We start from the raw sequence: 23,184 nt of genomic DNA, 5'->3' as shown, positions 1-23,184 counted from the left end.
CGCCATGTCAGACCATTAGGTACAATTTGATGTTTGAGAACAGAATTTGCGATTTGATTCCTTCTTTAATTATTTATATATAATATTCTCAATATGTGTGTTTTTTAAACTTCTTAAATGTAATAACATAATTATACATTTAACGGCGCATTTAAATATACCATCTTTCTTCCTATATTTTTCTGAATGAAAAAATGCAGAAAACTTACCACTACAGCTGCAGGATGCCATAACCTCGGTCCGTTCATCGCTGGTGACGTCACGAGCCGATAACTTAACGTTTCCGATCCAGGACGCCGTCCAAGACACCGAGGGAATCTGATGTCGACGTTCATCCTCATTTTCGCTTCGACGGATCGCAGAAATGCGGATCGGCGCAGCCAACGATTGTTGCAGCCACAGTTTTTCGCCGGGTCGGTGCATTAACCTGCAATGCGAGGCACAGCCTTGTCACAGTATTTCGCGGAGAGAAGGAAAAAGACAGCCGCGTCGCGGAATTCCGTGTCCTTGCGGTGGATCGCTCGCGTCGGTTATTACAATGATTTTAAGAATGTACTTTTATGCCGCAATCCCGCTTGCAAAACCGCTATTGCGCCAATACCACGAGCGTGTACGCGACAATGAGCCTGCAGAGATCTTTGCAGCGACGACCAATTATCGTCCGATAATCGAAATGAAACTCACTTCAGCTGCATACTTCATAGTTAATACCGAAAGAAAAAGACTCCAATTTCCGATTTTCTCCCTCGCTTCCGGTGAATAATTCAGTAACGGTTAGCATTATCGCAAAATATGCATTTTGGTGTTCTCCATTCTCGGCACTTTGCTTCGATTATCCTCTGATCTGTTTTCAAACTTTCTTCCTTTCTTACGAAAGTTGTTGCGTCGTCCGAATTTCAAATCTCGAGAAATGTCGAACATGCGCCACGACGATCGATTGTATTGAATCGCGACTGCGATGGCACCGCGCCAGCGTGTGCTCGTTAGGTATGGTTAGGTATGCGTTCATAACCAAACCTTCGAAAGTTACGTCTTCACGAGAGGATAAACAGCAGTCGCTGATGTCAAGATGAACTTTTTTGGCAGGCAGTGTTTGAGAATTTTACAGAACGAGATTAAAAATCGACATCTGTCATGCCATCGTGGCAGAGAGTATTGTTTTAAGAGCGCGCTGTCGCTGCGGACCTTGTATCCTGGAAGCAACCAGAAGCTGTACACTCCGTCCTTCGTTAGTGCACGCTAATTTCTTTGAAAATATTTATAATAAGCAGAATAGATTTTATTGGATTATTCAAGTAGCGCGATTCTCGAAATATTACGTATGTATGTAGAAGTGTATAAACATAACCTCTTAATATGATTATTAATCTTTTTCTAGGTACCGGATCCTAAAGCAAAATTTAGCGGTTACATACCGATAGACAAAATAAAAATAACGTACAGCGCGAGCAGCGGTCCAGGAGGACAAAACGTCAATTGTGTAAATACCAAAGTTGACGTGCGGTTCCAAGTGAGCGGTGCTGCTTGGCTGTCGGAGGAAATTAGGACAAAACTGACGGAACAAGTGAGTAACATGTTACTATTCAAAGAAGATTTTCATAAATGCCCTTGTTGAAATTAATTTCTAAAATTGTTTAACATCCAATTCAAGTTTTATTCAAAATTTAATGAGAAAAGTCTCTCCGTTTAATTATAAATGTAAAATTGTTGTTGCAGTATAAAAACAAAATAAACAAAGACGGGTACTTGATAATCAAGTCGGATCTAACGCGGTCCCAACATTTGAACTTGGCTGACGCTCTGGAAAAGCTAAGAGCAATGATAAGAGCCGTTCTAGAGGAACCAGCTGAACCATCGCCAGAAGGAAAGGAAAGACGGCGAAAGAACCTACTGAGAGCCGCTAGAGAGAGGCTACACGAGAAGAGAGCCCACTCGCTGCTTAAGCGGAGTAGACAAGTGCCAATGTCTGATTAAACTTATTAATCTTTAATTATTTAATCAATTAATTAAATTACTTCCAAGTACTGTACAGTGAACATAGACAAACTAAAAATTATGAAATAAAAAATGTTTGAACCTATATTTAGCATGTATATAATTGCGAATCTAGATCATAAAATTATAAATAAAATTTATAAAAATAATTCGTAATACATGTGAAAGATTCTTGGACGTTCAATTAGCATCTCGTTGAGAAAAATCTTCCAAAGTGAAGTGAAGGCGTTAGCTTTTTTCCCTTAATGGTATTACAATTATGTGCACAGAAATAAGCGCGAATTTACATTCTCGAATTTATACTCTCTGTTTACGTCCACTTTTAGCATCACAATTTAAAAATTAGAATCTTTTTTTTTAAGAGAAAAATCGATTAAGTACTCTCCCTTCCTAGCCATGGTCAGTACAGGTGGTCTCTATGGCAACGTATTCGCCGCAAACAAGAAACACATGGGTTGTGAAAGTGTGTCTGGTCTACAGTGTTTGAATTCTCTGTTCCTCGTGCAAGAATGTCTTACCGTGATTTACGTAGTGCGTAAATTATATATATTTATTACTTCAGTTTATACAATTAGTAACGAAACTGTGTGCGATTCATATTTCCTTTGCTCTCACTTGCTTGTAGATTTCACGGAGATGATGAGGGTGCTGGGTTACCCGAGGTTGATCTCGCTCATGAATTTTCGCGTGCCGAATTTTCCTTTAGTCGCGGAGATCCTAGTCTGGTTGGTGAAGCGATTCGATGCAGATGTATACATACCTAGCGATCACGATACGGAAGAGCAGCGCGTGGGGTTGATACGCAGCGTCGCCGAGTTTATGGTAACTACTTGGATAATTAAATATGTTAAATTTTGCTGAATGTTTACTGCACGTTTTGTTAAAAGGAAGATAATTATATTAATGCAGAAGAAATCAGCCGCGTCCGATGGCGTTAGCAAAATAGCATAAATTCTCTAATTTCCTAAAATGGAACACTTTCTTAACACGAAAATTGTTAACATGAATATGACAGAATTTTAAAGAAGTTAAGTCATCTTTCATCTAATCGAAATTTTTAAATTTTATTTTTTTGTAGTAAAGATGTTGAGAAAATTTCATAGAAATTTATAGATATATGATTGTAAGTAAATCTTAACCAGGTTGTACTATATTTCCTGATATTGCAGGCATTAAAGACAAACATCAAGTTAAACACGAAGAAGCTGTATCAAGCTGACGGTTACGCAGTGAAGGAAATGCTGAAGATCACCACGCTGCTGTACGATGCACAAAACAGCATCGACATCGAGCAAAGCAGACCTGGCAGCAATCAGACCACGGTGAATTTCGACATATCTGACAAGATTAACGAACTAAAAACAACGCGGCAACTTGCCAGTCAGTTGACCATCAACGGGGCGACCCTCTTCGACTTGCTTGGCCGAGAAGTGGAGCTTCGGGAAATTCGCAACACCAAGGTCGCCAGGCAGTTTGATACCTCGGAGATAGAGGTAGCACTAAAGGATGTAGTTGCAAGCACGCATAAAGAGATCGATGAAACCAGAAAGCAGATTGACAATGTCAAGGTAAAAATGCTTTATAATAATATTATAAAATTATAACTTTGACTGTTCAATCTGTAGATAAATATCTCTTTTCGATGAGAATAATAAACGTTTTACTGTTATACTTGATTAATATAATTCATTTTGTAAGGAAACGGAACAAAATTTGGATGCGAGAATTGAAAGACGGCGAACCGAGCTGGATCGAAATCAAAAGAGACTGCAAACGTTGAAGAAAGTTCGTCCGGCGTTCATGGAGGAATTCGAGAAGCTTGAGATCGAGTTGAGAACTTTGTATGAGGATTATCTACAAAAATTCCGCTATCTGGCGTATTTGGAACACTTGCACGAAGAGGCGGCCAAAGCAGAGCAGGAAAGATTCGAAAGACGGTACTCTCGTTATAAATATAAAAAAAATATACGTCTCTCATAAATAATATAAATTATGCAGCTGTATAATATATTGCATTATTTTTCATTACAGGCAAGCCGCAACTAAGAAGCAACTTGAGCAAATGAGATCCGAAGACTCGAGCTTCGAGAACATGATGGAAGGCAACGATTCCATATTCGCTACGAATCTTCAGGAATCTCTGGTTACTCCTCTGACGAATCCGGAAGCCGCAGCGGAGAAATCTGGTCAATCCGCTCGCATCAAACCAAGTAATAATCATCTTCAACAGAAACTAATTCGATATAACGCGATCTAAAATGTCGCTTTTCGCATTCGTGCGCATTAACTTAAAGTTTTCGAAAACATGAAGAAAATAATACTCTTGCATGAATTTTTTGATAATAAATTAAAAACGTTTTAGCTACCGGAAGAGGAGCGTCAAAGGTGCAATACACCCAGCGGCGCATTTACGGCAGCATGTCGGGACGACAGAGAGGTACAATTCAGGAAACGAGCGACGGCTCACTGGACAGCGACAGCGATTTACTGATCGACGGCGACCTCGATGACGATGACGACGAGGACCTTCTGAATTCCGTCGGTGCGCCAAACATCGGCGACTACAATATCAAAACCGGCCAGGAGAAACGATCCGTCAGCAAGATAGACAGGCACTCGGACGATGATTTCTAATCGGCGTGACATGACCTTTGCTATTGCAAAAGATTATTGATCGGCATCACCTGTTGCGTAATATTAAAGGAGAATTGCAGAAAAATGGTGAAATATGTATTTGTAACAAAATGAAATACAACGTAAAAGTAACATAATAATAATTAATATATATAAATTAATTTCACGTAATTTCGAAGCAGCTTTAGGCATTTACTGCGCATTTACTATTCATCCCGGCGATTTGCAGCATTCAAGATAACTTCTGCGTTAAAGCACGTTGCACCTTGCTCTTGCAACTTTCTCCGTACGTATGTCTATCCATGAACAAATATGTAACGTTTAACACATGGCGTAAATAATGATTAATGCAATACGTGACTCGTAACAAACGCGGACACGCGGAGAGATTCAAGGGGGGGAGAGAGAGAGAGAGAGAGAGAGAGAGGAGATATAATATTCATTCTAATATTATAATTTATTAACTCTGTCCAACATGTTCGTGGTGGATGTCGGAATTCGCGCTGTCGGTCAGCGCGAATCGCATGCATGTACCTTAGATCTCTACCTTTATATGCCGTGTACGCGTGCCACATACGCATACGTGTATACACATATATACATAAAACGTGTGTGTGCGCGCCGTAAGAAATGCGATTCTTCCTCGCATCTCGATAAAGAAATAGAAAAACCTTTGCTACACCCATCAGCCGCACAACGGCGTCCGACGTTCAATTATTATTAACAATTAAATGGCCGATTCGGCTGCCAGCGATTTTCGCTTCGACGTGTCGTCTCGCGCACGTACGTGTAGTATCTCTATGTGCTCAACTTCACTTGTGCGATTCCGTTATCGACCCGCATTCGTTCACTTGTGCGCGAATATACAACAAAAACGCTTCGGTGTTCGGTTTATTACTCACTAAACAATTGCTAACGATGACAGACCGGGCGATAGAACCTGCCGTGGCGAATCAATATCTCTCGCGTCCAGTTTTCCTGTCTTTCTGTCCCGTAAAAATTTGTGTACTTGTCTCTGACAATGATAGGCTGTCTCTGTCTTTCAGACCGAATATCTAATGTCTTTCTAGATACATATTATACATACATCGCTATGCTAATTATTGAGATTCTACAGATATGCGTAAGATTCTTGTTTAATACGTTGTGCGGATTTACAAGTATTTAAAAAAGGTATTTACTCGAAATAACGGTATTAGTAGGGGGTAGTATCTGAGTTCACTTGTCTTCGTTTTTATCGCCAGCTGCTCCCTTTAGCCCGTGATTTAGGCCCTTCTGTAACGATCAACCCCATCAATCAGGTAGTACAATTCGTCGCGAACGATCGCGATCTGCTACGCTTGAACGAAACAATTGCAGGATACAGATATAAGAGTTTAATATAAAACCGTAAGAGAGAAGCACCATGTAGCGTGTCAAGAGAGACAAACCCGATCGACTCGGCAGATCGTCCTTTGCCGGACTTCGCCAGCCAATTCAAAAATCCCCGTCACGTAGAAAAATATGATTAATCCGTATCTCGATTTCGAGCCTCTTTCTTTTGGTTCTCTCGTTTTCGCGACACAGTCAACCCCATCAACAATTCCCGCCGATAGGCGGCGCGTCTCTCTCCGTCTCTCGCGGGTCTCAAAAATACAGTCCGCCGAGAATTCCATTTCTCTCGTGGAAAGAGACGGGAGGTCCCTCGAGCCAGCCTCGCGAAACCTAAGGGCCGCCATAATTGTAGAAATAGGTCCTTGCGACCCTCGGCGTGCCAGTAAAATTGCCAATATCCCACAGGATCTCGACGACGGTCTTTCGCTACCTCACGACCGGTTTGCCGAGCGGGTTGACCTTGACACGCGGCGTTAACGCCGGGACCGGATCGAGCTCCGGCAATGAACACTCGGCGCGCAGCTCTGTCCACGTGCTGTCGACGTTTGCGGCGAGCCGGTCCCTGTACTTGTAGGCCGTCCTGTCGACCGTCGACTGCGTCTTGATGCAATCGTCGCCGCCGAACTCGCATACGCGGTAGTGATGCAGAATAGCAGCATCGGATGGCACGTTCAAGGTGCCGTGACCCGGAATGAATTCCCAGACGAAGTGGTTCCCCGCCTCCACCACGTCCTGCGGCTTGCAGATGTACTTGGAACGTTGCTTGTGCGGATGCAACTTGGTTCTTCGCCGAGTCTTTCTCAAAGTGATCAAGCCGGCCTCGGTAGGGGTGCGGCTGGTCACCACGAACGGATCGTCAGCCCATTGTAGATAGAAGAAAGCATTTTGGAAGGAGAACGCACCCGTCGACTTGACGTTTATTCGATTGCCCATCCACCTGCGAATTCGTTGTTCCGTTAATCGTATCGTATTCGTATCGCACGCAATGGATTTTTATTACACGAGTTATTCGAAAACGAATTAATTATTTGATTGCAAAAAGGAAAGTAAAAATGTCTCTTAACTTTTTTCGATTTGTGCTGGGAATAAGAGAATAAGAGAAATTACCGCAACAGATCGATTATGGTATCGTTGTGCCTCGGTACAATGTATTCGTCGAGGTCCACGAGCGCCACGTACTCGTATTTGTACATGGATCTGTAGAGGCAGTCGTTAAGTGCCGCGAAGAGGCCCTCTGTGCGAATTTCCCGCTGGGAAATCATGTCGAGATGATGCCACGGTAATACTGTAACCAGATCCTTATTCTCGTAATATTTCAACGCGCAACTGGCTGCCGCGCCTACTGTGTCGTTGTATAACGTGACGTGAGTGGCGCCCAGGAGTCTGTGCAACTCGATAAATTCCACCAATTGCAAAACCTGTGAACATCACGACGTGAAACATACATACATACACACGGGCGACAGACTACTCGACGAGCAATTTTGTCGCAATTTTATACCATCAGATAGCTCACAATTATTCATTTATTCTATCATTTACATGAATCTATATGTTATCTATGTAGATCTCTCGTATCATATCCATAAATAATCACGACGGTCAACTATTAACATGAAAAATAAATCTAGGTAGGACATTTTACAACATAAAAAAAAAGATAGTGAGTGTATGCTTGAAAGAGGAAAACGCAATATTCTAATATGTGATTTTGAATCTTTAAACAGAGTTCTTTCTAAATCTAAGAATTTTCTGTACCACTTTTTATTTGGTTTTTATGAATCTTTAAATATTTCATAATTTTATGAAGAATTTGCCGTCTTCTTATACATAACGGTGCGCCATTAACCGAAAATAACATGCAAATATATGTTTATTATGCAAATACGTATTTGGATGATAAATTTGCATAGATTACATTGGAAAGAAGACATAAAAATTCAAGCAATAAGCATTAATAAGTAGGAGCACTGTTTAATTAAAATAATATTAAATTGAACGAGAAACTCTTAATTAAGCTGATATGTACCCTGTTGTAATAATAGTGCAAAGGCTTGACGCAAACAGCCAGAGCCTCTTTGTCACTGGTCCTACTTTCGAGGCGATTCTGAATGAGGATACGATTCGTCGGGGCTGCTCGCAACCTCGCCACGACGCTGACTGCCTCCGGTACCTTATCCGCCGTCGGAGATTCTTTAGGCAACGGGCAAATCACGAAGCAGGCACTGTACTTGAGATTCCAATTCTCCCGGATCACCTGAGAACCGGAGCGCAAATTCAACAACCTAATTGGTCCTACATCACGTAGAAAGGTCGATCGATCGCAGCTGAATGTGTTCAATGCAGGAAAAAACGAGAATCAAGGGCGAACTGAAATGATTAGTTTTAAAAAACAAGCAAACAAAAAAAGAAGCACTGACAGATTCCACGAGATTCATCGCAAAATTTGCTATGTGGATTTAACAAATTGAATTTTCAAATACCAATATAGAAATATTTCGGTACTTGAAATAGCGCGATGTAACGATATTTCGACATTTAAGCTCGCCATGTGAGACTGTTCTTCCATTTTGGGAACAACTAGCAGACAGATGTGAATCTCTTGAATTGTTCTTTAAGGAGGAGCGTACCTTAACTTTAGCAGCAACTGTTACCGAAGCAGTGACGTTTGCACCATTTTGCTGTCGATACCAGAGTCTGCACCAGACACGCTCGGGACCTCTGGTCTTGGTAGCACTGATCACACGTACTACACCCTGATTTTTGCCAGCCGGCGTGCCCGCACCGCTAACTCTGTCGTCGTAATACGCCGAGTAAACGAAGAACTTAAATCTAGATCAAGTAAAAACACAAGCATCATCAAGCTTATTCAATCTTGTAATCTATTCAATCTGGTAATTTAGTTTTTATCTCTCTTCTTAACATATATTTCGCTTAACATATTTATAGACATTTCTATGTGAAATAAAAAAAATTTTATATTAAGTAGTTTCGATTAAAAGATATAGATATTTATGTAAATAAGAATTATTGAATTCTAAAATTTATTAATACTTTACTGAATATTTCAAAACTTCTTATATAAAGGAATGTTTTAGCCTCCGAGAACAGTGGAAAGTTAATAACGATTTATCTTGAAGGGAGATTTATCTGCGTGCGTCCTACTGTGCAAAAAGCTGAAACTCGAATCTGGAGGGACACGAGTTTCATAAATTATACCATTATCGCACACCAACGGACGTACCTCGTGTTAGTGACCGGCAACCATTCGGCATGCGTAACCCGCAGATTCTGATCTAGCTGCGGCAGACGGGCCTCCAAGCTGGGCGGTAAGCTCGGTAAGCCACGCGGATCCGGGTGTATCACCGTCTTCTGCCCGCCGTCCTCCCCACGAACTAATAACCCGACGTGCTCGTCAAAGCTACCCTTCAAACCGGCGTAATCCTCGGCCTGGGGACATCAAGATCCAAGTGACTTACGTGGTCTTCAAACCTATCCCAAATAACTTTATACCTTTACACGAGTATTGTCAATCGTGTGATTTACAGGAGGTATTCGTTACTCGTGACGACACGATTATACGTTTGCGTAAGCAAAAAGGTCCCCTCAAATATTTCAGTGGATATTTCGCGAGCTAACTCCGATTAGAAGTAATCACTGTTAGTAATCCTGTCTTCGCTATCACAGTTAATTAATAATAATTTAGTGCTGCGGTAAGTTAAGGGAGTATCATTATATGATCTACAGTCATTTGCGAATGCTCGAAGCTCAGGTAAATTTTACTTGACGATTCTTAGTTGATTCTTGGACTCTCGTAAAGTCTCGGAACAAGAACGGAATCTCGGGGGGTAGTTTTCAAGAGATACACGAGCTCTTTCACTCTCTTTCCCTTACGCGACGTCTCGACAGGAGATGTAAACGGATGAAGAAAGTTCCAGAGGATCGGGCAAACTAATTTGTCAGGTGGCCGCTCGGTCGTATCCAGTTAAACTTTTCCACCGCAGTCGTGCGTCTCTTTCGGGGCATATTGGGGTACCACCCTTAGTGCATTGCCTTCTCCCTCCGAAGTTACGGCGGGTTTAGGTGAATCATTGTCCGGTAGCAGACGCAAGGGTGCATAAACTATACGAGGCATGTTGCAACAGGCATTGCTAAGAGAAAAGGAAGAGGAAGAGACGACGACGCGAGACATACATTGCAGGAAAAATCGATGCTGATACGTGGGTCGACAAAGTTTTCGGTCTTTTCGCCCAAGTTCCGCTTCACCATCGTCGCTTGTACGTTTGCTTTGTTCGTGCTTCCCGAAACGCGAAGAAAGAGCCGGTCTACAAAAGTCGACACCCCGCCGAGCCTTATTCGGGTCCTCGTGTTCCGTAGCTTATAAGGGAAAATGCTCCGTGAATTACTGAGAGGTAGTAATGGAAGGTAAAGCGCGGATAAAGCTGGGATTATAATCCAATATTTCACGTAATATCGCGGAACATCCAAAGGAAAGAGAGAAGAGAGAGAGAGGAAAGAAAATTTTCATCAACCACTGGGAATTATAAATTTAAAAGCGGCTTTTTATAATTTGAGTGGTAGAGAGGTACCGCGATATAAATAAAACGGGGTGAACGGTGGCTTAGCTAAAATAAGATACGACCGCTGTGCGAAAATAAATATTTCTGCCACGCTCCTGTTATTTTAAGCCAGGCTGGCGTATATGGGAAAATTTCTCTTGCGAGCATTTCTCTCGCGCATTCCCAGCATTCTTATATTTCGCTGGAAACTATTACTATTATCATTGCGAATATTAATATATTAATGCAATTCTGCAGGAATACAGACTTCATGTGCGGAATAATTCGTCGGTAGAAGCGAGTTTTCGACTAAAGCGGGATATTCTCAAGCTTTCAAATTTGCAAGGTGCCTTTTTGTACCTCGGCTAGCGATTATTACCGAAAGGAAGAGAGAAGATACTTCCGGAAAGTTGCTTTGGCATTAAGAATTGTGCCGCGGGCTAGGAACTTGAGGAGACTCGGTGCTCCAAGTTCTCAATCATCCTTCTGATAATCCGCCGGTCATTGGTATAATTCCAAAAGTTAAACTTTAGAAAATAGAAGAGCGGCGGGACGTCTCCATCTGCGTGCAACGGTCACGTGAAAAACCACAGAAGGAAGACAAATACGTCGAATTATCGGATCTATCAATTGCATTACTCTGCTACGACTATCGCATCTGCTGGAGACGGCGTATCGTTTATGTTCTTTCGACGGCAAAGAAAAATGTACAAAAATTCGTGAAAATCCCGCTGCCAATTCAACAGAGTATTTTCCGCTTTACTCTCCGGTTCATATTTTTTATTTGTATTTAACGAGTGCAGCTCCAAGGGAACAGTGGAATTTCAGTTCGTCCGGTGTACAAAAATACACGACGAGATAAAAGCGTACACGCGCAGGCAGGTTGACGCTGATTAACTTTTCAGACGATAGTGTACGTCGCGTGCACGAGAGTGACGTTATCGGGGCACGAAGGTGAGAATCAATTTCTCAACGTGAAGAAGGAGGAGAACGATTAAAGGAACGTCACCGTGGAGCGAATCAGCTGGGACGAAGTTATCTAGAGGAGATGCAGGATACGTGTATCAAAGAGGGAAAGAGAGAAAGACAGGAACTGACAGCGAAATAGCTCTTCTCTCTGGATACTTACTCCCACCTCGCCGTAATCCGGACGATCGGGCGCAGCTGGCAATCGATGACCGCTTCTGTGACCTCCGAGTACGCCGGTACCGCCGACGCTCACCCCGCGCCTCTCGTCGATCAGGAATATCTCCGTGAGGACAATCAGGCCGAACACGGCGAAAAACATGACGACCAAGAAGAACGACATGTTGGCCCGTTCCTTCAGGACGCCGGCGTTTGCCCGACTCCCGCTGGAGCCGGATCTTCGGCTCGAGCCCATGCTCGAGGGGAGGCTCTGCAAGTGACAACCCTGAGAAAAATGGTCATCCTTCCGCCTCACGTCGAGACGAACCGCGGGTAAGTCTCGTAAGTCTCGTGAGCTTTGCAAGGTAATACGTGCACGCACGTCGTTAAATTATATAATGTATCGTAGAATATTAAATGTAATGTATCACGAACGTGAAATAGTAGGTCGTGGAACATTATTAAGTACGGAACTTGCTTTAGTAGAAGGCAAATGCTAAAATCCGACTAGAGTGGAGTTTATGAATGGAACTTATAATTTTAGCAAAATTGAATGAATAGAATTATGTGTACGTTATGATAAAATTAAATGCAATTCATGTTGCATTCTAAGGATTGCTCAACTCTCAAAGATATCTTTATCGAAATAAAATATGCAAAATGTTAAATCTTTGGCCAGATGAATTTTATCGACAAATTATTTAATATTTAGATACAAAATAAATTATTACTTCATTATGTATGACAAATTGAAACTGCATAGTTTATTTTAAATGTTGCGCTAGCTTTTTACGGAATTAGCATTGTATTTTCCAAGGATTTCGGAATCGATCGTTACTTATTGAGTGCACTCAATTATTAATCCCCGCTAATATTGATCCCACATACGCCAAACAGACTGCATTTCGTACAGTCTGCCGCGAATTAATTAAATATACATAATTAAAGTATCGGAGAAAGAAACACAGTGTTCAATTATTCAACCTATAATTGCACGAACTTGATTTATCGAAGTCACGCAAAATGTCCTATTTAGAGCATCGAGATCCTTGTCATCCGCCCGTTAATTGAATCATCACGGCGTGCATCCGAGAAACAGAGATCAAGATCACTCGCGAGTTTCCCTCTTCGGTGGCAGGGTTTCGGATTTCGAGGGTAGTGATGTTTCGCGAGGTGCAATGCGCATCGACTCGAGTGGTGTCGAGAACGGGAACCAACGACACGTACGTGACGGGAAGCGGATATCGAAAACCAAGTTCTTTCAATCGTTGAATTCAGACGGGATCGTGTGTGCGGTGCGGCCCCGCGTAAAACGCGAGAACTTTGTTCGCGTAACGCGGGCACAAGCCGAATAAACGTTGCCGCTCGATGCGAACCGCCGGGTGAGAATAAACAAATCCATCCCTGCGAATAAATACAGGCAATGCTTTTTAGCGCGATACCACTCCTCGCTGGCGCGATTGCACGGCAGATTAAATGCAATTTCGCACTTTGACTGCGTGTGATGATATAAAAAAAAAGAAGAAAGAATACAAATATGCAACAACGTATTATCATTAAAACGTAGTACTATTAAAACTTTCCTCGTGTGTGCTACTAGGATCCACCTTTGTACTGTACGTTCTTTCACGATATCACGTTTCCTAAAGCTTTGTAAAAAACACTTTGCGTTTTATAAAAAAAAACACGGGCGGTATAAATACATAAAAATATACCTGTACAAATATAAAAATTCGTTCATGCATAAAACATCAAAGAGAAGTAAAATGTATAAATACATGCATAAGGTTTAAAACTTAATTTGTGTTCTTGCCGCTTTAATTTTCCTGTCGAATCACTTTGCATCTGTTTGTATCGCAACTGAGATAACTCCACGAGCGCAAGGGGAATTGATTGAGAAAATTCTAATTGCACGCCAGCGTTCCACTTACTTAATATGGCTCCAGGAAAACCGCTGCCAAGCATGGGGACGGTAGCTCCTTCTGAAATACAACGAATGTCATTAATAGTTTCTCTCCCCCATGCCGGGAAAAGCATGTCGCGATTCGAATGCTCGATTTCAGCGCACATTAAATCCGCCGAGAAATCCGCTTTTTTGCGAGTCGCCATTTCATCACTCGTAATGCGCATCACGCAGCTTCAACAAAATACTACGCGATAATACGTACAAAACAAAATGAAAACGCTTATAAAATGAAACGTTACGCCCGTCCTTTTAACGATTATTGAAAAATGCCGACTGTTAGCTTTATGAGACAGATCGGCGCAGTGTTACATTTGCATTAAAACATCGCAATTACATCTTTTTCCATTACTACGTTATACAGGCAATTTGTATCTTATTTTAACGATACGATGATAATAGTTGTCCGGAGCAGTGTATGTCAGGTTCTTTTTCTTTTCTAATATGTAAACTGAGTAGGTTGCACACTTTAACAATATCTTTATTCGTTATGCAGTTTCTTGAAAAATGCGCAAGTTCTGTTAACACAAGAAAAACGCGTACGCCAGCGTAAAGTCTCAACAGTTTGTCACACACACGCAATGTTAATCAGCCGCTCCGAAATCTAACGAATCACTTATGTTAATATCGCTACTATGACTTATTGACTTCTCTGATTCCGAGTATCTCCTACGAAAGCCGAGGTACAACTGTCGCTACGCGCTTTTATTTTCCGAGTTCCGAGTTTATCTTCCGAGTTTGAATTTTAGGATTAATATTTTTATCATTAATGGATGATAAGGATTTTTTAGGTGTAAAAATATTTATATTTAATCTTGCTTTAATTTTAGTATTATTTTTTAGTTCATTAAATTTTATATTAATTTTTTTTTTTTGAAGTTAGGTTAATTCCTACTTTTTCTTATTGTTTCGTTCACTCTGTCGAATTCTTTCGCAGGTGTTACATATACATAATATATTATTTTTTTCTTTTACATAGATTGGAGCCGCTTAGGCTTGCCGATACGCGAGCATATACATATATCAGGGCCGTTGTCTTGTACGCTTTTTCTTAACTCAACTTTCTTACTCAATTTGAGATATGAATAATATATAATATATAATATGAGATTCTCATTAACGCATCGATGATTCAATATTATAATGCAATTTATTTTTACAATGTTAAGGCGTTAGTATGTATCAAAGAATTCTTATCAAAGAACAATGTGACCGAATGCAAAGAGCTGACGATACTTTGGAATGTTACTTTGACTTTTGCATTTCGTGTGCATTAATGTAGGCGGTGTGGCCGTGTTATCAGCATTTTTACGATATGCATCTTATTATACATATACGTCATTGACATACGTCACTGAAAGTCGCGATGTTAAGGCACGCTCGAGGGGCACCGTGGCATAAATTATGCGAACTTACGACAGTTGACAGTTCTAATGACCAGGTCGCGTGCGGGGACTATAGAACGCTTTTATTGATAAAAAAAAAGGAGAATAGCGCGGTGCCGATCAATCTCGCAAGTACATACTGAAAATTCGTCTCTTGTAAAAGTGCGACTGCATGTTAAATGGCGTGTCGGATAGAAAAGCCTGTTATTTGCTTTAATCGAATCAAATCGTTTGCTGTAAGATTGCATGATATCGATACGTGTAATCACACACACGCGCGCGCGCGCACACACACAGAGTAGCAACGAACGCAAATAACATTATCGCGTAAAAGTTTAAGCGGTAATTAAACATGTTAAATTGCATTTAAACTAGCGAGCTTTTTTCCTGAGACGTTATCTGGTGTGAAAGCCGAGCGTTGAGGATCCTCGGTTGGACGTTAATAAATTTCTTACATTAACCTCCATCATAATTAAATCGTTATCATTCCTGGAACTACTTTGCTGTTCTAGATGAGGGAAGGGGACTCCGAGCACTTTAAATAAATAAATACGCCCCACGCGAAGTCCTGTCACCGAAGATTTACGTTGCAATTTATCTTCCGAGGACAGGTTTCATCGTTTACACAGGGCACTCTTGCAAAACGAGGAATGTAGTGAAAACCGATGCTACATAAGATCTCTCGGACCTGGCAAAGGATATTTGAGATCCTTGATGGATTATATATATAAGAAAAATAAAATCCCAGTTCGTGATTTGTTGACAACTTCAAAGCCATGAATAGGTAAAATTTTCCTCTGTTATCCATCGGATTATCCTCGTGTTGTGTGTATCCAACATTTTTTATTTAAATTTTTCATCTTCATGCAGTTTTATTATACCTATACGCATATAATATTACGTGCAGTATATATGTATATGCATAATACACACATTCTCTCATTATTTTTTAGTATTCTCTATTTTAGAATAGAGAAGATTATTTTCTTAACGAATCTACTTCTCCGTAATGTTAGTATGAGATATTTAATACGATATTTAATTCTCTTTGCGTAAAATATCACCATCTTCACGTTCTAATTTATTTTATATTTAATATATATAATTTATTTCGTTTTATGTATAATATATATTTCTTTTTTCAGAGTTTCAGTATTTTTTTAGCAGCTCGGCATTTCATATACACGGCTCTCAAAATGCCGCGTTAATTATGATGCTGTAATAGCATAATAATTCGTCAGCAAAGCACTGCAGTGAATAAACCTTCACATGGTCAGGCACTGATTTCCGACTTTACCCTTGCTTTTCGTCAGCCGCTTCATCTTCTCCTTTATGTGCGCAACGCCAAAGCAGCTGCAGGAGTTGAGCGCAGTCTTGTTTCAAGAGTATTACGCTGGTTTTGCATGAATGAAGAACATGAGCCGAGGAGAGTTGCGGCTTCGAGAACACGCTGAAGAGTATCGCAATAAATTAGCAACACCGCTTAACGCTTTTGCTAGCGTGTAATATTACAGCACAGCGCAAATGAACGGTGGCGAACTGTGTCTACTACGTGTAATCATGTGCGACGTCAAAGATGTTTGAAATTACGGTTTCTGAAACAGCGAAAATCAAATTCAAGAGAAAAGACCGTTGCAAGTTATCCGCAGGATGTGGAATACACTTTTGATTAAGTGCTGAAATCCGGAATCTAGTGTTGAAATTCTGTTTGGCAGAAAATCGGTTTCAAAATGGTGAGAGTAGTAAAGGTAACTATACTGTATATTATTATGTATATGAGTAAAGTTATAGTAAAAACTTACGTGTTAAACTCCGGGCTCCAGCTCTAATTAAGATTTCTAATTAATTTATCAATCAATATATAATTACTCAATTTTCTCATAAGTTAGAATGTTTGCTGAGGGATCATCTTAACAAAACCTTGGATAGCGCAACATTGAGTAACGCATTGAGTAACATTAAGAAAAATCTTTCTTTTTTCATTCTTTGAGCTTTATTTCTTATTTTTACATGCACTAAAAAACAATCTAATTCATTTTCAGATCCTTTGCCATCTTGTCTTCGGAGAACTCTATTAGAACAAGGATTCTGAGTGAACCAGTGTTCGGCAAATGTAAATCAGTTGAGTTAGCCGATCCATATTTATAAATTGACAAGTATGTCGAGAGAACGAATCATCCTAATCCTTAAAGATCTCCTCTTACGGATTTCCAATTATCGATTCAATAATTATTCAAATGGAGCAAGACATTAAAACGCTATATGAGATCAAATCTAAAACGAGGATGAAATCGTGTTGAAGCACAGTGATGACGTCCCGTGATCGATTTGTCGGTTCATCCGTCGTCGTTTATACATTTCTTGACGGCTATATCACACGGAAATGAACGCAGAGGACCTACGGGCAATCTGGTCAGTTTGACCACGACGGATATTATTTCCTTCCGCCTGTTGCGCCGAATCGATTCGGTGCTGACTTGGGACCATAATATGCTCGAACGTCCGAAGATTTCCTTCGCTTTCTGACGTCGTGACCTGTGGGTAATACGACATGCCGTCGAGGATGGCAAAATTGCGTTTCTCCTCATCGTCGTTAGGCTACCGTCTCAAAGAGAACCTTTCGGAAGCCGTTATCTTCGAAGAAGTCACGGTGACGTCCTAAAAGCGCAGGGAAATTCCCGCATCCTTTTATCGACGAAATGGAATACACTCTGCAGCCATTTTCGATGCGGTTCCCGCGAATCGACAGCGCGCATTTCGTAAAAAGTATTCGTAAAACATGTGATATTGCATAATTGCATGAGAGAAACGTATGCACGAAGTAACTTTTAAGTATTATTACAAGTAATTTTAGTGATTTTTTAAACACTGGGATGAATTTTAAATGTTATTAAAAATATTATTAATAATCATTTTCGACTTGCATTGATTCGACGTGTATAATATAAGTTTGACAAAACTTCTATCTTATTATTGAGAATGCAAAGCATTCCGATTGCAATTTTATCGGTGCAATTTGCACTGTTCATCTCTTAGGCTCTTACAATATTCGTCTCATTTTATCACGGTAAAGTTTAAAATTCATAATTGGCGAGTACGCGCGCTCAATTATCGCTCATGGAAAGTAGGTTGCTCGCGATCTGCTTCAATATTTAGTACCCGTAATGCTGGTATGAATTATCGGTGAGTTTTTATTGTGGAGACCGCTCTTCGATGCTCGCTCGTCTCCTTTCCGGGACATCTCGACATTTAGCGACTCTGAGAATGAACGGATTCATTAAGGCAGGCATGGAGCCGGGAGTGATTTATTTCGTGGCGGAAACAATAAAGCGCCCGCCGCCTGCACCAACGATGAAATCGTCGTTCTCCTCGTCATCGTCGTCGCGCGCGTTGTCGCAGTCCTCACTAATTGCGGTACGACGGTTGTTCTTTGTCAACGACAGTGAACTGACAGTTTAATTGCAGCTTTGAGTGACGAGCTTTCTGCGGAAGCGAACGAGCCACGGCGCGGATGATAGCTGGGATTATAATTAGAAAATTATGCGAGGCAGCCGAGAGGAAAAAAAATGAGAGCGATCACGGTGTGAGGGATCAAAGATCGATCACCGATGAGGAACGATAAGGAAATTAGGCATCCATGACGTTGTTCGGAAGTTTCGTTATGCGCAGAATGTCGAATTAATCTGAAACTTTGCGAGGTAATCTGAGGAGAGTGAATTCGATGTATTTAAATCACGCTGATGTAATACGCGCTATCACGGTGGATCACGTATGTTGCATCACCGTAAAATATTCAGGTAAAACTGCGAGGGACAAATGATAGTAATATTTTCCTGCGATCGATCCGCAATATATCTCTGTTCACGTACATGTACCTGCATCTGTAAATCGCGATATGAATCCTTTTCAATTTATCATCTTTGGAAATGCCGATGAATTTATGTAAAAATAACTGTCAGAGAAATCCTCGCTCGGCGATAACTCTTTCCGTGATTTACCATCGTGTATTTATCACGCGCGAGTTTCTGATGCATGCGCCCGTGTTAATTAATTTTTACAAATTTCTGTATTAATCCACGATCACAAATTCCGTGTACCGGATTCCCTCGGGCATCGATCGTATAGAGAAAGCCTATATTACACCACTCCTCGTATGCACGTGTATCCGTTATTATTAAAAGAATCGATAGCCTTTAATAACTCCTGACTGCTTAAAATTGTAGGCGATTACGCGACGCTGTAGTTACCTACATTATACCTAGCGCCGTAATGATCGCGAGGAAACATTCACGGTTGGTCGTGTCAAAAGTCGACTCTGTAATGTCCATTAATGTATATCGTGGATCGCGCGAAAACTAACAACGGCATCGATCGCGAAAACAGACACCAGACTTCCGCAATGACCAAGCTGAACGTTAACGTCTCCGTAACGCTTCGCGTGACTCGTTCGTATTTTCGATCCTCTTTGCGTCATCCATACGAGATGAATACCTACTACCGATGTTGAAAAAGGCAGAGGGATGTGCGATCGTCATAAGAGACGTGCGCGAGGATGAAAAAAAGATATCACGCATGCAATTCCGCTCGCGCTCTTTCGGCGCCGCGTGCGAGCGGGTGATCCTTAATCCTCTTGCCTCGAGATCGCTTTATTTAGCGCCCGTGTCCAAACGTGTTTACCAGTCCGGGATTACGGACAAAACGGACAACGAGGAAAATCGGTCACTAAGTCGTCCCGGCGGATATCCGCGCGCGACACGCTGGGGACGACGATCCGGTTTCCGCCGCGCGTTTTTCCGGACCGGCGAGCGCCGAAAATATTGAAAGCGAAGGGAAATCGTTGGCTGGAGGATTTTACCTTCGATAACGGGTGATGTCACACACATTGGACATACACACGGTCAGTCTTGTTTGATGGACAATCACGCAACCTCGTCGGGAACAGCTTGCAATAAATAAATAACGATAATGGGTAGTGACAGATATTTGCATGTACTGTTGGAACATTGTTATATTATGTTACCGGGAGTTTACATGGAAAATTGGGGATGATCGTATCGAATCTAGTATCGCATCTAGTATTGAATGTAACGGGATTGTTTTTACTTTTCGGTGCTTCACGTGACATCTGACTCACTTGTTTGAGAGGAAGCTTGCGTTAAATTACTGCTACCGATGGCTGACTGACAAATATCGAGCAATTATTGTTAAAAAAATATAGAGAATATAAACGTTGAGTTGCTGAACTTTGGCTGCAACTTATTGTTACTTTAGGCGCTTTTTTTATTATATTACGCGCATGGTGCTATTAACAAAATAGAGACTTGCGGAACGATAACCGACTCGGGTTATAACGTTCGCGCGCAAGAACAAACACGAAACTTAGGCGAGCCGTTTGCTTAATCGTTTGCATTCCGTAATTACATGTAATTGCGCACTAATGAGCAAGGCGGATACAGTCTCCTCTTCCTACGATTATTTTAGACATTGCTTAAATTTGTTGCTATTTCTCACGATACGCGCGTAATGAACGCGATAAAACGTCCGAGTGCGCGATAAAACGTTCGAGAGCCGGAAAGGAAAGAAACGTCGACGTTGATTGACATTGGATGAATCATTGTGCACTAAACTATCAGCGATTAGTACACAGTATTTATTCGTGATTATCAACAACGTGTTTATTAACGATAACACACACATGCGATGCAAATCACTTATATGAACTTGGCATATAATATTTTTTATGTGACTTAATATTTTTAAGTTTTGGATACACGAAATGGTAGCGTTGTGTAGTCGTTTTGTAAAAGTAAAAATAATTTTATTGGTACGCAATAATTTTCAATTTTGTGTCAAGTTCAGATAGATATGTAACTCGACAGGCAAGATCGAACTAAAATGATGACACGATCAATGTAGTCGCAAGTGAGAATTACGTGATGTCACGTTTATGCGACAATGTAAAGACCAAACCCTCTGATAAGCCAAGGCTTTAATTATCTCTCGATAGCAATTTTAGATATATGTTAAACATAATGTGCACGTGGTATGCTTATCACGAACGCCTGTATGAAGAAAAGATAGATATTGTCGTTATGCCAACCACGCAAATCGTTATTTCGTCATTTCTATATTTTATGCATTACGTATTCTATATGTATTGTACGACACATTCCGTTATGCACGTGCGATGCAACAGGAACCGGATTAAAGCTCGGCATCAGTAAGAATTATGAGACAACAGTGTCTCATAATTCTCGCATTAAAAGCATGATTTTACTGTTGAATTTTACGTATGTATTTTCCGTGTGCACGTTATGCGCTTTGTTAATAATAATTCCGGAGACATTCTCATACTTTATGCTTTCTGTCACGATACTTTAAGAGGAAACTAGACAATATTTTCTCGTGGTGTCCTGTGTTGCGATGCGGATGATTACGTGAGTAAAGGGTTAATCGCCACGCGATTTAATTGACCGTATTGCAAGCGTAATGAAGCTTGCCCTATAAAGTAACTATGCAATAGCTAATTTGCATCTAGGGGGATATAACCGAGAAAGTAAGACCTAATTGTACACTCGGAAATACAAAATAGCGCAACAACCCAGATAGATTAAAATAAACCAAAGAAAAGTTTTGTACGTTAAAAAGCACGTTACAATCGCGAAGAAACGAGGAGAAAATAATCACAAGTACATTTAATTTAAAAAGTCAGAAGATTCATCAAAGAGATTGTATACCATGGATTCTCGTGTTAGAGAAGTCGAGATCAAACGACAGAGAATCGAAGCGTTTTAACTTTCATGGGAAGTCATGGAAATTTCGAACGTGGGACGATCAACCACGCGTGAATTGCGCGCTAATTGCTGAAACGTGTATAAAATTCGAGAGACGCAAATTCAAGAAAATTGAAAAGATTATTGTTGAGCAAAGTTAATTCAACAATCCAATAAAATTCAAAAATACTTTCTATGAATCAGCAATTCAATGAAAACCTAACAATATTATAATACAATTCAAACAATTCAATAATCCAATAAAATCCGAGAACAACTCAAATAAAAATTCAATTATTCGATTAGTGTAGATTCAATATTCACTCGAATGTGAGTTTATGGGAGTGATCGTTCAACGTTCGCGAGATCCCCGGCCTTCCCATGTCCTCTCCTACCTCCCTTTCTTCGCGAAATCACGCGCTCGCGGACTTCTCCATGCTGTCTATTCTTTCCGGTTCAGGGAGCACACTTACACCGCGTGCGGTCGATGATTTAACACTAAATGCAAGCGGGCGCGCCGGAATCGCGAGCACGCGACTCGCGCGGGGGCGAACCAATCGCCCGAGCGAGGGCGTTTCGCACCAAGAGAACGAAGCCACCCCCGCGCGGCAAGAAAAGGCTTGAGGAAAGCGAGAACGCCGTATGTATCGAGCGTATGTAACCTCGCTCGAGTCGCGTGCCACGCGAAATTCAAGTACACTAACCCCTCGAGCTATGCAGCGAGAGCGATACGCGACCCTCCGTACACTCGCGATCGTCGCCGATATTCACCCCTGCTGCACATCGGGGCAGGCGAAGCAACCCCTGGCGTAATTCGGAAGTCGCTCTCCGCCCCCCCCCCCTTCGCGTCCTCCCTGCCAGAAGCGATAAGAAATAATGAAAAGCTGCTGTTGCTACTTACGATTAGCGCTCAATGTCCGCTCGACGTCTCGCCGCTGGGTTGCCCGGATGTCTCGACTCCGACGTTCCGACAGCTGTCATCGCCGGTCGTAGCTCGTAACTCGACGTGTCACCGAGCGTTGGGTAAACAAAGGGAAGCGGGGCGACACCTTCTTCAGCTGCTCGCGAGACACACTCGACGCGGAGGTCGCGGCTGTGATTCGCCGGGGAACAAAAAGCACCGAGGAAACACGCGTGTGTCCGTGAGCCGAAGACGAGATAATGCACCACCGAACAGACCGAGCGGAGATAGGCAGGCAGGCAGGCACGCACGCACGACGCACGCACGTAACGTCCACCCTGCCTACGGGTCGACGGCTGTCGGCCAATCGTGCAGCGAATCTCGCCGCACCGAGCCGAGTCGAGCGAGACGAGCGCGAGGGCCGCGCGAAACCAAACCAAAGCCAGCGACGTGAACGCAGCCGCTAATCGATCCG

The 23,184-nt window shown here is 41.6% G+C and overlaps 3 protein-coding genes across 4 annotated transcripts; 2 read left to right on the top strand and 1 right to left on the bottom strand.

Moving 5' to 3' along the window:
- The first annotated feature begins 976 nt into the window (after positions 1-976).
- LOC105278419 (peptidyl-tRNA hydrolase ICT1, mitochondrial) lies at positions 977-2,080 on the top strand. Its single transcript, XM_011337492.3, has 3 exons — positions 977-1,228; positions 1,379-1,564; positions 1,717-2,080. Exons 1-3 carry the CDS (start codon positions 1,070-1,072, stop codon positions 1,972-1,974), a joined length of 603 nt encoding a protein of 200 aa, XP_011335794.1. The 5' UTR covers positions 977-1,069; the 3' UTR covers positions 1,975-2,080.
- A 137-nt stretch (positions 2,081-2,217) lies between these two features.
- On the top strand, positions 2,218-4,770 carry LOC105278421 (clusterin-associated protein 1). The gene is made up of 6 exons (XM_011337494.3): positions 2,218-2,526; positions 2,621-2,817; positions 3,165-3,563; positions 3,694-3,932; positions 4,027-4,205; positions 4,358-4,770. The coding sequence occupies exons 1-6, from the start codon at positions 2,505-2,507 to the stop codon at positions 4,627-4,629; spliced, it is 1,308 nt and encodes a 435-aa protein (XP_011335796.1). The 5' UTR covers positions 2,218-2,504; the 3' UTR covers positions 4,630-4,770.
- A 295-nt stretch (positions 4,771-5,065) lies between these two features.
- Positions 5,066-23,153, bottom strand: LOC105278426 (beta-1,4-galactosyltransferase galt-1). Of its 2 annotated transcripts, XM_011337508.3 has the most exons (8): positions 22,710-23,153; positions 13,619-13,669; positions 11,692-11,958; positions 9,248-9,453; positions 8,634-8,835; positions 8,033-8,260; positions 7,111-7,421; positions 5,066-6,940 (listed from the first exon to the last, which is right to left on the bottom strand). In XM_011337508.3, exons 3-8 carry the CDS (start codon positions 11,941-11,943, stop codon positions 6,430-6,432), a joined length of 1,710 nt encoding a protein of 569 aa, XP_011335810.1. In that variant the 5' UTR covers positions 11,944-11,958; positions 13,619-13,669; positions 22,710-23,153; the 3' UTR covers positions 5,066-6,429. The 2 variants fall into 2 exon arrangements, with proteins under 2 accessions (XP_011335810.1, XP_026829018.1); XM_026973217.1 differs by lacking the exon at positions 22,710-23,153 and having other exon boundaries at positions 11,692-11,973.
- Positions 23,154-23,184: the final 31 nt, after the last annotated feature.

Source organism: Ooceraea biroi, chromosome 10, assembly GCF_003672135.1.
Source record: "Ooceraea biroi isolate clonal line C1 chromosome 10, Obir_v5.4, whole genome shotgun sequence".
In the NCBI taxonomy this organism is placed as follows: Eukaryota; Metazoa; Arthropoda; class Insecta; order Hymenoptera; family Formicidae; genus Ooceraea; species Ooceraea biroi.
Note: the sequence above shows the minus strand (reverse complement) of the source record. Positions and strands in the feature narration are given on the sequence as shown.